Source organism: Hemitrygon akajei, chromosome 21 (assembly GCF_048418815.1).
Source record: "Hemitrygon akajei chromosome 21, sHemAka1.3, whole genome shotgun sequence".
Taxonomy (NCBI): Eukaryota; Metazoa; Chordata; class Chondrichthyes; order Myliobatiformes; family Dasyatidae; genus Hemitrygon; species Hemitrygon akajei.
Window position 1 is genome coordinate 10293378 of NC_133144.1, and position 16893 is coordinate 10310270.

The 16893-nt window shown below is 47.9% G+C and overlaps 1 protein-coding gene across 3 annotated transcripts in view; it reads left to right on the plus strand.

The window, feature by feature from the left end:
• Nucleotides 1–16893, plus strand: part of fes (FES proto-oncogene, tyrosine kinase) — a 109185-nt gene that overhangs the window by 30854 nt on the left and 61438 nt on the right. For all 3 annotated transcript variants that reach the window (XM_073024771.1, XM_073024770.1, XM_073024773.1), the window contains exon 2: nt 14049–14283. In XM_073024771.1, coding sequence (XP_072880872.1) covers nt 14059–14283 — 225 coding nt within the window. In that variant the 5' untranslated portion in view covers nt 14049–14058. The remainder of the gene's footprint in view (nt 1–14048; nt 14284–16893) is intronic.

Below are 16893 nucleotides of genomic sequence, written 5' to 3' on the forward strand. Positions count from 1 at the left end.
ATTTTGATCTGGGGTTTTTTTATCTGTAGCTATGTAGAAAATGTATTAAAAAAACTAATAAAAGAAAAAGCAGGATCTCCCAGTGGCCACACACTTTAATTCCGCATCCCATTCCCATTCTGATATGTCTATCCGTGGCCTCCTCTACTGTCAAGATAAAGCCACACTCAGGTTGGAGGAACAACACCTTATATACCGGCTGGGTAGCCTCCAACCTGATGGCATGAACATTGATTTCTCTAACTTCTGTTAACGCCCCCCTTCTCTTCTTACTCCATCCTTTAATTATTTATTTCCCCCTTTTTTTCTCTCTCTGTCCCTCTCACAATCACTCCTTACCTACTCTTCATCTCCCTCTGGTGCTCCCCTCCCCCTTTCTCTCTCCCTAGGCTTCCCGTCCCATGATCTTTTCCCTTCTCCAGCTCTGTATCCCTTTTGCCAATCACCCTTCCAGCTCTTGGCTTCACCCCATCCCCTCCAGTCTTCTCCTATCTTTTCGGATTTCCCCCTCCCCCTCCCACTTTCAAATCTCTTAATAACTCTTCTTTCAGTGAGTCCTGACGAAGGGTCTCGGCCCGAAACGTCGACTGTACCTCTTCCTATAGATGCTGCCTGGCCTGCTGCGTTCCACCAGCATTTTGTGTGTGTTGCGAGATTAAAGATGAGCTTTGTTTGTCACATGTATGCGGAAACATACGATGAAATGTGTTGTTTGCGTCATATCAAATCGGCCAGGATTGTGCTGGACAGACCAAGCTTCCAGTGCCAGTATAGCATGGCCAAACTTGCTAACCCTAACTGTCTGTCTTTGGAATGTGGGAGGAAAGCTGCGTGTGGTCACGGAGACGCCGTAGCAACTCCTTACAGACAGCGGCAGAGAGGGGCTATTTCTCCTTTTGTGAGGTTTCAGGCTCCTGTACCCTTCTCTGATGGTAGTAACAAGAAAAGGGCCTATCCCAGACGGTGAGGGTCCTTGATAATGACACCTCCCTCTCAGGGCGTCACCTCTGACTGTGCTGGCTGACTCCACAACCCTTTGCAGCCTCTCATGATCCTGGTCATCAGAGCTGATGGTGTAACCAGTCAGAATCCTCTCCACCGTACATTCAGCCAGGGAAATATGGCAAGCGCTTACATTGCGCCCCTGTCCAAACATCTGACACCCATCTTTTAGATAACTTTATCGGCTCAAAAGTACAAGTCAAGCTCATTAATCTTTTAATTAACAAATTATGGCACTACATGAAAATTATAACTGCACCTTCCTTGCTTTCACTGATGCAAATCGGTCTATGATGTGATCAAAGTCAGTTTTTTCAGATTCTTATCTTTCTACACTCAGCAGAGCAAGATCACAGAGTCTGCCTTGACCCATGGAGGCTCTCAAATACAAAAGTATTAGTTTTAACTTGCTGAATGATCTCTCATGGCTGGTGATGGAAACTGCAATGGTTAACATTATCTGAATAGCAATGCGAAAATTGGGGAAGATGCTCTCATCTCCATACTGAACAAAAAATTCAAGCAGCTCTTCAGGTCTTGATATTTTCATGTTGATCTGCCCTGATAGCAATATTCTGTAATCCAAAACTGTAATCATATGACTGCTGTCCATCAACATCAGAGCTGTACAATTCGCCCAAATTTTCTCTTTTCTTCTTTAGGTCGTTACTGTCAGCACCGTAACACAGTCCCTCGACATTGAGAAGGAGCCCAAACTTGGTGTCAATGTTGTGCAAACGAGCGAATCTTTCATCCATCTCTTTGTGAAGATGGTCAAGTGTTCCCATCATGACTCTTTCCATTTCCTGCTTAGCTGTTAACCCAGCATCTCTCGAGTTCTCATCAGCCGTTCGTTTGTTTCATCTCTGACATCTTTTAACTTCAATATTCTATTCTTGACAGAGACCGACTCCTCCTTCGAGTGACTCACTGACCAACACTTCTCTTTTATCATAAAAATGATCTCAGAGGGCTTTCAAATCCAGGGCAGCATCGTGGAAGTTCATGCTAGGATCCTGCAGCTTCTTTTGAATACTGTCAATGTGAATGAGTACTTTGTCCCAAAATCCTAGCAAAATCAGAAAATCGTAACTCAACATGTGGTTGTACAGCTGCCTTGCGTTACTTCTTGTTTCACTGGTCTTGTTTTCATTGTCTATCATGTCCTGGAGAACTTGAAGTATCTCCTCAAGGTACTTGTTAACGGGCTTCACTGCTTCTGTCCTTGCACTCCACCTGGTTTCGGACTCCGACTTAACAACCACAGGCACGGCGTTTTTGAGTTTTTCCCAGTGCTGTGTTGAATGAGAGAAAAACATGTAGAGAGCTTCAATGGTTCCAAAAAACGTGACCATCATTGTATCCTGCTTGGCTGCATGTACACCCACCAAGTTGAGTGAGTGACTGTCACAATTCACAAGCACTGCCAGGTTGTTTATCTCACTTATTCTTTGATGAACACCACTTCTGTGTCCGCCATCATAGCAGCGTTGTTCTAGCACTGTGACCGACAATCTTGTAGCTCCATTTCGTCCTTCTTTAGCTGTTTCAAGATGTCTTCAACCAAGCTCTCAGCATCCTTCTGGCTTATCTGGATAAAACCAAGGAAGGACTCTCTAACATGGACTGTTTTCCTCTCAAAATCAACTTCCACATACCTCACTACTTCTGACATCTGGTCACCATGTGCCTGATCAGGAGTCAAGTCAAACATGAGACCATAGTACTTGGCTTTATGAATGCTTCTCAGTAAACTCTGGCAAACAGTGGATACCATCATGTGGATAAATTCGTTCTGGACACCCGGTGAAAGATAAGACGTGGATCCAGGATGACTTTCCAGATGAGTGAGGTGTTCTTTTATGACAGGGTCAAAGATGGCCAGTAGTTTCAGTAAGCCAAGGAAATTTCCCACATTGGAGTCATCATTTAGCTGAAGTGACTCCCTGTGTCCTCACAAAGCCAGGTTCTGAGTTGCAAGGAATTTTATGCAGTGAAGGATTCTCTTAAAGATATCACGCCTCTTCTGCTTTTCCTTCTCAATCTGTGACTGAAATAACTCCAGTCAATAACTCCTCTGTTTCCAGCTAAATTTCTTTCCATTTCTTTCCACTGTGTGAAGCATTCCCGATGATTCTTGGCATTTTCATGAACATTCCCAATGATTCTTGGCATTTTCATGAACACTAATCCTTTCAAGTGCTTTCCACTGGTTGAATCCACTTTCCTGCTCCAATGAGGATTGATGGTCTGACTGGGAATAGAGAAGACAACAGATACAAAATGCAGACTTTTTTGAAGGGGAGTAGACCAGCCATGAGTGAGTCACTTCCTCACCACGACCATTTCCCAATTTCCTCTTGAACCAAGTTTTGTTCATTGAGCAGTTATTTGTTGGTAGAAAAGACCGCTCACTGTTCTGCAAGTACTTTGAACCCAGCTTTATTATTTCTGTTCTCAATGCATCAGGCAGAATTGCTTTTCCAGCTGAACTTCAGAAGTCCAATGTCATGCTGTTCAATCACTTCTGGTGTAACAGTTCGAGGCTCCTTGACACCATCCAGTTCACTAGGATCAGTGTCGTCAGGTTCAATCTCATCAGGTAAAATCTCATCAATAAACTCAACATCACCACCACCACCATCGTCTTCCCCTCCTGTCATGTCCACGTTCTCTGTGGCAGCCTCACTCTTAATCTCGTCATACTCGGATTTATCTAACTTGACTTCCTCCTCGGCTTGTGACGCATTTGTACTTGATCCACCTTCGGATTCTAACAGACTTGTAGCAGGTGCGGGCGACTCCATGGAACTTCTTGTTCCGGGCTTTTCAAAGAAGGGCATGAAGAACTTGCTCGGCTTCTTGGCTTCCTCCGCCTCCAGCTTTCGTCTCTTTCGTCCTTCAGCTCCACTTTCCTCCTTGGTGAAGAAACGTTTCATGGTCTTCTTACACAATGCTCTGAAATAAGGCCATCCTAGCGCTTCTCACCCATGATAATCAAAGACAGATCATACATCTGGACAAAATTCTTTTTTCACTATCTGAGGATGGCTTGTCTGACTTTAATAGAAACTGCTCAGTGGTGCCCAGGGCACAGGCCATACCTGCCATACCTTAGCCACTGCATTCGGCAGAAATATGTAATTGTCCGCTGACTTCAGTTTACTATTAAAGAGTGGAAGAGCCCTGGTAAAACTGAAGTCGGTGGGCATCAAAAGGAAAAGAGTAAACACGAGAATGGCTGCAGATGCTGGAGATCCAGAGTAACACACACAAAATGCCAGAGGAGCTCAGCAGGTCAGGTAGCATCTATGGAAATGAACCAAGAGTTGACGTTTCACCAAGACCCTTCTTCAATACTGCCTGACCTGCTGAGTTTCTCCAGCATTTTGTGTGTGCTGCATAGGGAAAAGGTTCCAGTAGTTGGAGTCAGACGACACACAGAGGGAGGTGGGTGGAGTCAGACGACACAGAGAGGGAGGTGGGTGGAGTCAGACGTCACAGAGAGGGAGGTGGGTGGAGTCAGACGACACACAGAGGGAGCTGGGTGGAGTCAGACGACACACAGAGGGAGGTGGCTGGAGTCAGACGTCACAGAGAGGGAGGTGGGTGGAGTCAGACGACACACAGAGGGAGGTGGGTGGAGTCAGACGTCACACAGAGAGGGAGCTGGGTGGAGTCAGACGACACACAGAGGGAGGTGGGTGGAGTCAGAAGAGAGGGAGGTGGGTGGAGTCAGACGTCACAGAGAGGGAGGTGGGTGGAGTCAGACGTCACACAGAGAGGGAGCTGGGTGGAGTCAGATGACACACAGAGGGAGGTGGGTGGAGTCAGACGACAGAGAGGGAGGTGGGTGGAGTCAGACGTCACAGAGAGGGAGGTGGGTGGAGTCAGACGACACACAGAGGGAGGTGGGTGGAGTCAGACATCACAGAGACGGAGGTGGGTGGAGTCAGACGACACATAGAGGGAGGTGGCTGGAGTCAGACGTCACAGAGCGGGAGGTGGGTGGAGTCAGACGACACACAGAGGGAGGTGGCTGGAGTCAGACGTCACAGAGAGGGAGGTGAAATGATGTTCAATTCTATTCACACTCGTCATTGTGTGTGAGCAGCAAGACCCAGACAACATTCACAACTGCTTCTCTAATTTCCTTTGGGATGAATAAAGTGTTGTCTGCCTGTGTCTGGTCCCGGACAACATTCAACCCTAAGTGGCAAGGAATCCACATCAGGATTAATATCACTGGCATCTGTTGTGAAATTTGTTAATTTTGTGGCAGCAGTGCATTGCAGTAAGTAATAAATATAGAAAAAAATTGAATTACAGTAAAATTTTAATTTAACTTTAATATACATAAGTAGTGCAAAAAAAAAGTAGTGAGGCAGTGTTCATGGGTTCAAACTCTATTGAGAAATCAGATGGCAGTGGGGAAGAAGCTGTTCCTGAATTGTGAATCTGCACTTTTGGGCTTCTGTGCCTCCTTCCTGACAGTAACTGTGTGAAGAGGGAATGTCCTGGGTGAGAAACTAAATTCCAATGAGTCAGTATTTCAGTGGAATAAGGGAAATTACAATGGCATGAGAGGGGAACTGGCCAAGGTTGACTGGAAAGGGACACTAGCAGGAAAGACCGCAAAGCGGCAATGGCTAGAGTTTCTGTGAAAAATGAGGGAAGTGCAAGACATATATTCCAAATAAGAAGAAATTTTTGAATGGAAGAAGGGCAATGGTTGACAAATGAAGTCAGACCCAAAGTAAAAGCAAAAGAGAGGGTATATAGGGAAACCAAGCTAGTGGCAAGATAGGGCTTTGGGAAGCTTTTAAAAACTTGCAGAAAGAAACTAAGAAGGTCATTAGGAGGGAAAAGATGGATTATGAAAGGAAGCTGGTGACTAATAAAGAAGATGCTAAAAGCTTTTTTAAGTATTTAAAGAGTAAAAGAGAGTTGAGGGTAGATAAAGACCAGTAGAAAATGATGCTGGAGGTATTGTAATGAGAGACACAGAGATGGCAGAGGAACTGAATGCGTATTTTGCATCAGTCTTCACAGTGGAAGACATCCACAGTATACCAGACATTCAAGAGTGTCAGGGAAGTGAAGAATGTGCGGTGAAAATTACAACTGAGAAGGTGCTCAGGAAGGTTAATGGGCTGAGGGTGGATAAATCTCCTGGACCTGATGGAATGCACCCTCGGGTTCTGAAGGAAGTAGTTGGAGAGATTGCAGAGGCATTAACAATGACCTTTCAAGTATCGATAGATTCTGGCATTGTACCAGATGATTGGAAAACTGCAAACGTTACTCAGCTATTTAAGAAGGGTGGGAAGCAGCAGAAAGGAAACTATAGACCTGTTAGCCTGGCATCAGTGGTTGGGAAGTTGTTGGAATCGATTATTAGGGATGAGATTACAGAGTACCTGGAGGCACATGACAAGATAGGCCAAAGCCAGCATGGTTTCCTGAAAGGAAAATCCTGCCTGACGAACCTACTGCAATTTTTTGAGGAAATCACAAGCAGGATAGACAAAGGAGATGCAGTGGATGTGGTGTACTTGGATTTTCAGAAGGCCTTTGACAAGGTGCTGCACATGAGGCTGCTGAGTAAGATAAGAGCCCATGGAATTACAGGGGAGTTACTAGCATGGGTGGAGCATTGGCTGATCGGCAGAAAACAGAGAGTGGGAATAAAGGGATCCTATTCTGGCTGGCTGCTGGCTAGCAGTGGAGTTCCACAGGGGTCGGTGTTGGGACCACTGCTTTTTACTATGTACGTGAATGATTTGGACTCTGGGATTAATGGATTTGTGGCTAAGTTTGCTGATGATACAAAGATGGGTGGAGGAGCGGGTAGTGTTGAGGAAACAGAGAGCCTGCAGAGAAACTTAGATAGTTTAGGGGAATGGGCAAAGAAGTGGCAAATGAAATACAATGTTGGAAAGTGTATGGTCAAGCACTTTGGTGGAAGAAATACATGAGCAGACTATTATTTAGATAAGGGAGAGAATTCAAAATGCAGAGATGCAAATGCAGAGTCCATGTGCGGGATACCCTAAAGGTTAACCTCCAGGTTGAGTCGGTGGTGAAGAAGGTGACTGCAATGTTGGCATTCATTTGTAGAGGTATAGAAGAGCAGGGGTGTAATGTTAAGGTTCTATAAGGCACTTGTGAGACCACACGGAGTACTGTGTGCAGTTTTGGGCTCCTTATTTTGGAAAGGATATACTGACATTGGAGAGTGTTCAGAAAAGATTCACGAGAATGATTCCAGGAATGAAAGGGTTACTCTATGAGGAACGTCTGGCAGCTCTTGGGATGTACTCCCTGGAGTTCAGGAGAATGAGAGGGGGGATCTCATAGAAACATTCCGAGTGTTAAAAGGCCTGAACAGATTAGAGATGGCAAAGTTATTTCCTACAGTAGGGGAGTCTAGGACAAGAGGGCACGACTTCAGGATTGAAGGACGTCCATTTAGAACAGAGATGTGGAGAAATTACTTTAGTCAGAGGGTGGTAAATCTGTGGAATTTGTTGCCACGAGTGGCTGTGGAGGCCAAGTCATTGAGTGCATTTATAGGTTCTTGATTAGCCAGGGCATCAAAGGGTATGGGGAGAAGGCAGGAGAGTTGGGATGACTGTAAGAATTGGATCAGCCATGATTGAATGGCGGAGCAGACGATGGACTGAATGGCTCTTTTATCTTATGGTCTTGTGGTGAGGGTCCTTAATGATGGAGACCACCTTCCTGAGGCACTGCTCCTTGAAGATGTCTTGGATACTCGGAGGCCAGTACCCATGATGGAGATGACTAGTTTTACAACTCTGCAGCCTACTTCAATCCTGTGCAGTAGCCCTCCTCCTCCCCGTACCAAACGGTGATGCAGCCATTCAGAATGCTCTCCGCTCTCCAAAACATCTGTAGAAGTTTTCAAGTTTTTAGGTGACAAAGCAAATCTCCTCAAACTCCAAATAAAATCTAGCTGCTGTCTTGCCTTCTTTATAACTACATCAATATGTTGGGACCAGGTTAGTTCCTCAGAGATCTTGACACCCAGGAACTTGAAGCTGCTCACTCTCTCCATTTCTGATCCCTCTATGAGGATTGGTATGTGTTCCTTCGCCTTTCACAATCAGCTCTTTCGTCTTACTGCCGCTGAGTGCCAGGTTGTTGCTGCGACACCACTCCACTAGTTGGCATATCTCACTCCTGTACACCCTCTCATCACCATCTGAGATCCTGCCAATAATGGTTGTATCATCAGCAAGTTTATCGATGGCTTTTGCGCTGCGCCTAGCCAAACATTTGTGCCAGAAAAGTGCCAGGCAATCACCATTTTCAACAGGAGAGAGTTTAACTTCCTCTCATTGACAGTCAAAGGCACTCTGTCATTGAGTAGCCCCACTGTTAACATCCTTTATCTTATGATTTGTTATTGACCAGAATATGTTGGAGGCTGAGGATCCTGTGGTGAGAAACATCCCAAAGAGGGTCTGGGGTGTGCTGGAACAGCCTCCATCTGCATGGATCAGTTCTGTGCCAATGACTTAAAAAGTGCTCAGCCCCACCAAGTTCCCTACATCACTGATAGCCTGTCCATAAGACATAGGGGCAGACCATTCAGTTCATTGAGTCTGCCCTGCCATTCTATCATGGCTGATTTATTTTCCTCCTTAACCCCAGTCTCCTGCCTTCTTCCTGTAACCACCGCTTTAAATATACCCAATGACTTGGCCTCCTCGGCCACCTATGGCAGTGACTTCCACAGATTCACCACCATGTGGCTAACAACATTCCTCCTTATCTCAGTTTTAAAGGGAGGTTTCTATTCTAAGGGTGTGCCCTCTGATCTTAGACTCCCCTACTATTGGAAACATCCTCTCTGTCCCCTCTATCAATAGTCAGTAGAAGAATATCGACAGTTTTGAAGAAGATGGCACCAACGTCCTTCAGACAGTTCACAAACTGTTTATTTTACTTTTGCTGCTTCTTGCAAATGTGGTCCTGCTGCTTCTGGAGCCTATGATCTACATTTTGATGGCATCATTTCAGGCTGATTGAGCAATCTGGCGCTTTGCTGTCTTGGAGGGAGTTTGGTGAGGTTTCAAGCGAAGCTTGCTGCCTGGAGATGGGGTGCGAGCTCCTGGTTTGCTCTGTTTCTCATCGATCCTGCCGATTAAAGCGTCAGGGAAGGTTGAAATCCATGAGGATGGGAGTGAAAGGCAAGCAGGTGTTCAGCACCATCTGCCTGCGGGTAACGGGTCCCCCTCTCACTCTCATTCGCCACTGCTGGAAGAGGGTGTTTGAGTCCTGGGTCTTGGGCAAGCTTTAATTGACACAGTTTGTGGACTGGACACTGTCATTCCTGTTGTGACGTGTTCCTGGCTTCTGCTGGCTCCTTTCTTGTTGCTATTTTCTGCGGTTTTGATTGGAGCGGACTGGTACCGCCGCCTGCAGTCAATGAAAGACTGGCGCTGGAACGAGCTGAATACTTCTGGACTGTTTTGATGACTTGTAGGTTGATGCATATATTTTCTGTTTTTCTTTTTTTTTTAGCCTTTTGCACAATTTGTCCCTTGCGTGTTGGGGTTTGATGTTTCTCTTTGAACGGGTTCCATGGTTCGTGGCTGTCTGTGGGAGGACGGCCCAAAACTGCTCGCGATACTCCAACGATGGTTTGCCTTATAAAGCCTCAGCATTACATCTTTGCTCTTATATTTTAGAGCAGGGTTCTCAGCCAGAAGTCACTTGGGGTTCTACGAGAGATTGTGATTTATTTTTTAAAAACATTGTTTTTTTGGACTTTGCTGGAGCTCGCAGTGACTGAGCAACCCCGTTAGCAATCTCGTTGGAGCTCTCTCAGCCCAGTGTGGCAGTGCGCAGTTAGTGGTGTCCATTCTCAGTTTTGATGCAAGGTAGCGGAGAATAATTGGGCAGTGCTGTATTACACGGAGGGGAGGACGGTTGGGTGATAATTGGTGAGTGCTGTATTACACGGAGGGGAGGACGGTTGGGTGATAATTGGTGAGTGCCGTATTACATGGAGGGGAGGATGGTAGGGTGATAATTGGTGAGTTCTGTATTACACGGAGGTGAGGACCGTAGGGTGATATCTGCCTGGTTATGAGTCTCCTATTGTGTCTGCTTCACTCTCCATTTCCCTCCCCCTCTCTTTCTCCTCACCTTTCCCCTCCATTCCCCTTCACTGTCAGCTCTTTTTTTAAAAAATCTCTCTTTCCTCCTGCCCCTGCCTTCCCATTCAGAACTCGGGAAGATTCTGGGAAAAAACCTACGTAACACAAGGAGAATGTTCCAGGATGGAACTCTGAACTCCAATGTCCCGAACTGTAATAGAGTTGTGCTAACTGTGGCACCCAGTAGCATGCTGATACAAAATATTATTGAAGGTAACTACAGGGAGAGATACTAGAGATGCTCTTATGGTGCAGATTCATTTCACTCTCAACTCAGCTCAATGGTAAAATCTCTGAGGGTAGGACAGTAGGAAATACAAAGTAAATTTTAATAGTAAACCTGAGGTTCATCTTCTTAACATAGAAACATAGAAAATAGGTGCAGGAGTAGGCCATTCGGCCCTTCGAGCCTGCACCACCATTCAGTATGATCATGGCTGATCATCCAACTCAGAACCCTGTACCTGCTTTCTCTCCATACCTCCTGATCCCTTTAGCCACAAGGGCCATATCTAACTTCCTCTTAAATATAGCCAATGAACCGGCCTCAACTGTTTCCTGTGGCAGAGAATTCCACAGATTCACCACTCTCTGTGTGAAGAAGTTTTTCCTCATCTCGGTCCTAAAAGGCTTCCCCTTTATCCTTAAACTGTGACCCCTTGTTCTGGACTTCCCCAACATCGTAAACAATCTTTCTGCATCTAGCCTGTCCAATCCCTTTAGAATTTTATACGTTTCAATAAGATCCCCCCTCAATCTTCTAAATTCCAGCGAGTATAAGCCTAGTCGATCCAGTCTTTCTTCATATGGTAGTCCTGCCATCCCAGGAATCAATCTGGTGAACCTTCTTTGTACTCCCTCTATGGCAAGAATGTCTTTCCTCAGATTAGGGGACCAAAACTGCACACAATACTCTAGGTGCGGTCTCACCAAGGCCTTGTGGAATTGCAGTGGAACCTCCCTGGTCCTGTATTCAAATCCTTTTGCTATGAATGCCAACATACCATTTGCCTTTTTCTTCTTGTGGGTATACTCAGCAAATCTATAGAATAATAACTATAACAGAATCAATGAATGACAGCCCAACCAGAGCGCAGGAGACAACAAACTGTGCAAATGCAAAAAGAAGAAATAATAAAAAATAAATAAGCAATAAATATCAAGAATGAGAGATGAAGAGTCCTTAAAAGTGAGGCCACTGGCTGTGGGAGCTTTTCAATGATGGATGAGTGGAGTTATCCCCTTTGTGCCAGAGTCTGATGGTTGAAGGGTAATAGCGGTTCCAGAACCTGGTGGTGCAAGTTCTGAGGCTCTTGTACCTTCTTCCTGATGGCAGCAGTGAGAAGAGAGCATGACCTGGGTGGTGGGGGTCTCTGTTGATGCTACTTTCATGAGACAGCACTTCATGTAGATGTGCTCGGTGGTGGTGAGGACTGGGATGGACTGGGCTGCACCCTCTACATTTTGTAGGATTTGTCCATCCAAGGGCATTGGTGTTTCCACACCACGCTGTTTAGCAGACTATCAATACACTCTCCACTACACATCTGTAGAAGTTTGTTAAAGTTTTAGATGTGATGCTGAATCTCCACAAGCTCCTAAGGATGTGGAGGTGCTGCTGTGCTGGGCTTCGGACAGGTCCTCTGAAATAATAACGCCAAAGTTGCTGACCCTCTATGCCTTTGATCCTCCAGTGAGGACTGGCTCTTGGACCTCCGGTTTCCTTCTCCTGAAATTTATAATCAGTTCTTTGGTCTTGCTGACATTGAGTGGGAGGTGGTCGTTACGTTACAATTCAGCCAGATTTTCAACCTCCCTCCTATGTGTGATGTGTCACCACATCTGATGTGGCCAGTGACAGTGGTGTCACCAGCAAACTTGAACATGACATCAGAGCTGTGCTTAGCCACGCTGTCATAAGTGTAAAGTGAGCAGAGCAGGGGACTAAGCACATGGTTTGTGATGCACCAGTGCTGATGGAGACCAGGGAGGAGATGTGACCAATCTGACCTGACTGGGGTCTACAGGTGAGGAAATTGAGGATCCAATTGCACAAGGAGATATTGGGGCCAAGGTCTTGGGGTTTATTGATTAGTTTTGATGGGATAATAATATTGAATGCCAAGCAGTAGCCGATAAAGAGCATCCTGATGATTGGATCTTTGCCTCAGCTGTTTCAGGGTTGAGTGAAGAGCCAATGAGATGGCATCTGATGTGGATCTGTTGCTCCTGAAGACAAATTGGAGCAGATCTAAATTGCTTCTCAGGCAAGGGTTGATATGTTCCATCACTAACATCTCAAAACACTTCATTACTGTGGATATAACTGCTGCTGGACAGTAGATATTGAGGCAGGCAACCACACTCTTCCTGGGCACCGGTATAATTGAAGCCAGCTTGAAGCAGGTGGGTACCACACAATGCCAAAGTGAGAGGTTAAAGATCTCAGTGAACACCAGGCAGTAGAAAGGATCTCCGCACAATGGCAGGGACAGGGCTCTGCATGGAATCATAATAATTAAAATCAGGTTTTTTTATTACTGACATGTTGTGAAATTTGTTGTTTTGCGGCAACAGTACACTGTAATACATAAAATATACAACAAATTACAATATAAAACAGTGAAACAATTGCCTTGCATGCAGATCAAATCAATGCGTACTACATCAGGTAGTGCAAGGTTAAACAATAACAGATCCAGAGTTATGTGTAACAGCTACAGAGAAAGTGCAGGCAGGAAAACAAAGTGTAAGATCATAACGAGGGAGATTGTGAGGTCAGGAGTCCATCTTGTCTTCCGAGGGAACCACTTAATAATCTGATAACAGTGGGATCGAAGTTGTTCTTAAGCCTGGTGGTGCATGCTTTTGGGCCTTTGTATCCTCTGCCAGATGAGAGGGGGAGAAGAGAGAATGTCTGTGGTTGGTGGTGTCTTTGATTGTGCTGGCTGGTAGACCAAGTCCATGGAGGGATGGCAGATTTCTGTGGCGTGCTCAGCTGTGTCCACAACTCTCTGGTCATAGGCAGAGCAGTTACCATACCAAGCCAGACAGAATGCTTCTTACAAGTGTAATAGACACAAAAGCAGAATCAGGCCATTCAGCCCATCAAGTTTGTTCTATCATCCTATCATGGCTGATTTATTAGCCCTCCCAACCCCATTGGCCTCTTTCCAATAATCTTTGGTGGTGTGACTAATCAAGAATCCAAGTTAAGTATCCACTCTTTTCTTCAGGTAAGAAGACCAAAACTGTACGTGGTATTGCAGTTGTGGTCTCACCAAGGTATGGCTGTGGTAAGAATACAGCACAGAACAGCCCCTTGGAGCTGTGGAACTTGGAGTGAGTAACTTTTACTAGATGGGCTCCCAGGATAATATGTTTGTCAAATGAAGAGACAAGGCCCTATATTTTCTAGCATGTCATTGGATAATTTCACCATAGACGGTCCCAAGCCTGGCTGTGAAAGGAGGGGATCTAGAAATGGAGCTAACAATGGGTCAATAAACCCAATGACTTGGTCTCCACAGCCGTCTGTAGTAATGAATTCCACAGATTCACCACCCTCCGGCTAAAGAAATTCCTCATCATTTCTGTCCTAAAAGGATGTTCTCCCATTCTGTGGTGCATCAATAAAAATTGGTAAAGATTGATGGGGGCTTGCCGGTTCACCTCAGGGATTGCTGCATCACTGGGGCAGTAGTGCAGGAGGGTTGCAGCACTGGGGGGGGGGGGGGGGCTAGACTGCAACGGTGCTGCACTGCAAGCACCCAGGCTGCAGCTCGGGAGTATTGTGCTCAGGGTTCGGCTTGTGCTTGTCCTACATTGATGATTAACCCGTTTCCTTCCTTTCAGATCAGGCAATATGGGGTTCAGCTCGGATCTGTGGTGTCCGCAGAGCCATGCGGTGCTGCTGCGCCTGCAGGACTCGGAGCTGCGGATGATGGAGGTGATGAAGAAATGGATGACGAGCCGCATGCGGAGTGACAAGGAGTACTCCGTCCTTCTCCACCAGATGACCTCGCAGGTTGAGAGGCAGGACAACAGCCTGCAGGCGGGAGGGGGCGACTACATCAGTCAGCTCAGCAAGGTACAGGGGAGGGGTGGTGGGTGGGGGGAAGAGTCACCACAAGTGTTGGCCCAAGTTGTACAGACAATGGCCAGGCCCAGAGGCAGCAATCCACCCTCGGGAGCTCTCCAGACCCCAAGTAGAAAGGGTCAGACAGACCTGCACGATGCTGAGGGAGGGTCACTCTGTGGGAGGGGCGGTACTGAGAGAGGGTCACACTCTGGGAGGGGTTGTACTGAGGGAGGGTCACACAGTGGGAGGGGCGGTACTGAGGGGGGTCACACTGTGGGAGGGGGTCGGTACTGAGGGAGGGTCACTCTGTGGGAGGGGCAGTACTGAGGGAGGGTCACTCTGTGGGAGGGGTCGGTACTGAGGGAGGGTCACACTGTGGGGGGTCGGTACTGAGGGAGGGTCACTCTGTGGGAGGGGTTGTACTGAGGGAGGGTCACACAGTGGGAGGGGCGGGTACTGAGAGAGGGTCACACTGTGGGAGGGGTCGGTACTGAGGGAGGGTCACTCTGTGGGAGGGGCAGTACTGAGGGAGGGTCACACTCTGGGAGGGGTGGTACTGAGGGGGGTCACACAGTGGGAGGGGCGGTACTGAGGGAGGGTCACTCTGTGGGAGGGGTGGTACTGAGGGGGGTCACACTGTGGGAGGGGCGGTACTGAGGGAGGATCACTCTGTGGGAGGGGCGGTACTGAGAGAGGGTCACACTCTGGGAGGGGTTGTACTGAGGGAGGGTCACACAGTGGGAGGGGCAGTACTGAGGGGGGTCACACTGTGGGAGGGGCGGTACAGGGGGGTCACACTGTGGGAGGATCACACTGTGGGAGGGGTGTTACTGAGGGAGGGTCACACAGTGGGAGGGGTGGTACTGAGGGGGTCACACTGTGGGAGGGGCAGTACTGAGGGGGGTCACACTGTGGGAGGATCACACTGTGGGAAGGGCGGTACTGAGGGGGGTCACACTGTGGGAGGGGCAGTACTGAGGGGGGTCACACTGTGGGAGGATCACACTGTGGGAAGGGCGGTACTGAGGGAGGGTCACACAGTGGGAGGGGTGGTACTGAGGGGGTCACACTGTGGGAGGGGTGTTACTGAGGGAGGGTCACACAGTGGGAGGGGTGGTACTGAGGGGGTCACACTGTGGGAGGGGCGGTACTGAGGGAGGGTCACACAGTGGGAGGGGTGGTACTGAGGGGGTCACACTGTGGGAGGGGTGTTACTGAGGGAGGGTCACACAGTGGGAGGGGTGGTACTGAGGGGGTCACACTGTGGGAGGGGCGGTACAGGGGAGTCACACTGTGGGAGGATCACACTGTGGGAGGGGTGTTACTGAGGGGGTCACACTGTGGGAGGATCACACTGTGGGAGAGGCGGTACTGAGGGGGGTCACACTGTGGGAGGGGTGGTACTGAGGGAGGGTCACACAGTGGGAGGGGCGGTACTGAGGGGGGTCACACTGTGGGAGGGTCACACAGTGGGAGGGGTGGTACTGAGGGAAGGTCACACTGTGGGAGGGGCGGTACTGAGGGGGTCACACTGTGGGAGGGGTGGTACTGAGGGAGGGTCACACAGTGGGAGGGGTGGTACTGAGGGGGTCACACTGTGGGAGGGGTGTTACTGAGGGAGGGTCACACAGTGGGAGGGGTGGTACTGAGGGGGTCACACTGTGGGAGGGGCAGTACAGGGGAGTCACACTGTGGGAGGATCACACTGTGGGAGGGGTGTTACTGTGGGAGGATCACACTGTGGGAGAGGCGGTACTGAGGGGGGTCACACTGTGGGAGGGGTGGTACCGAGGGAGGGTCACACAGTGGGAGGGGTGGTACTGAGGGGGTCACACTGTGGGAGGGGTGTTACTGAGGGAGGGTCACACAGTGGGAGGGGTGTTACTGAGGGGGTCACACTGTGGGAGGGGCAGTACTGAGGGGGGTCACACTGTGGGAGGATCACACTGTGGGAAGGGCGGTACTGAGGGGGTCACACTGTGGGAGGGGTGGTACTGAGGGAGGGTCACACAGTGGAAGGGGTGGTACTGAGGGAGGGTCACACTGAAAAGTCAGAGGGACTGATTTGTAGAAGAGATTTCTCTAGGCCGATAATCATCAACTAGGGCCTCAGAATCAAGCTCATTATCACTGACATATGTGTGAAATGTGTTGCTTTTTGGCAGCAGTTCAGTGCAATACATAATTTTAAAAATATTGTAAGTTACGATAAATAAATAGTGCGAAAGTCAGTTAGTGAGGTAGTGTTTGTGGACCGTACAGAAATCTGATTGCAGAGAGGAAGAAGCTGTTCCTAAAACGGTGTGTCTTTAGTCTCCTGTACTTTCTCCCTGATGGCAATAATGAGAAGAGGGCATATCTGAAATGGTGAGGGTATTCTTGGCCGTACACCGTCGAGGACATCTTACAAAGGCAGCGCTTCTGTATTCTGTGACAGTGGGGAAACCGCCACATTGGAATCTGAATTCCACATTGGTCTGGGAATACGGCTGCCAAGGTCTCTGGTACTCATCATTAAGGGCCCTCACCATCTGGGTCGTGCCCTTTCCTCATTACTACCATTGGGAAGGAGGCACAGGAGGGTGAAGACACACACTCAACATTTTCGGAACAGCTTCT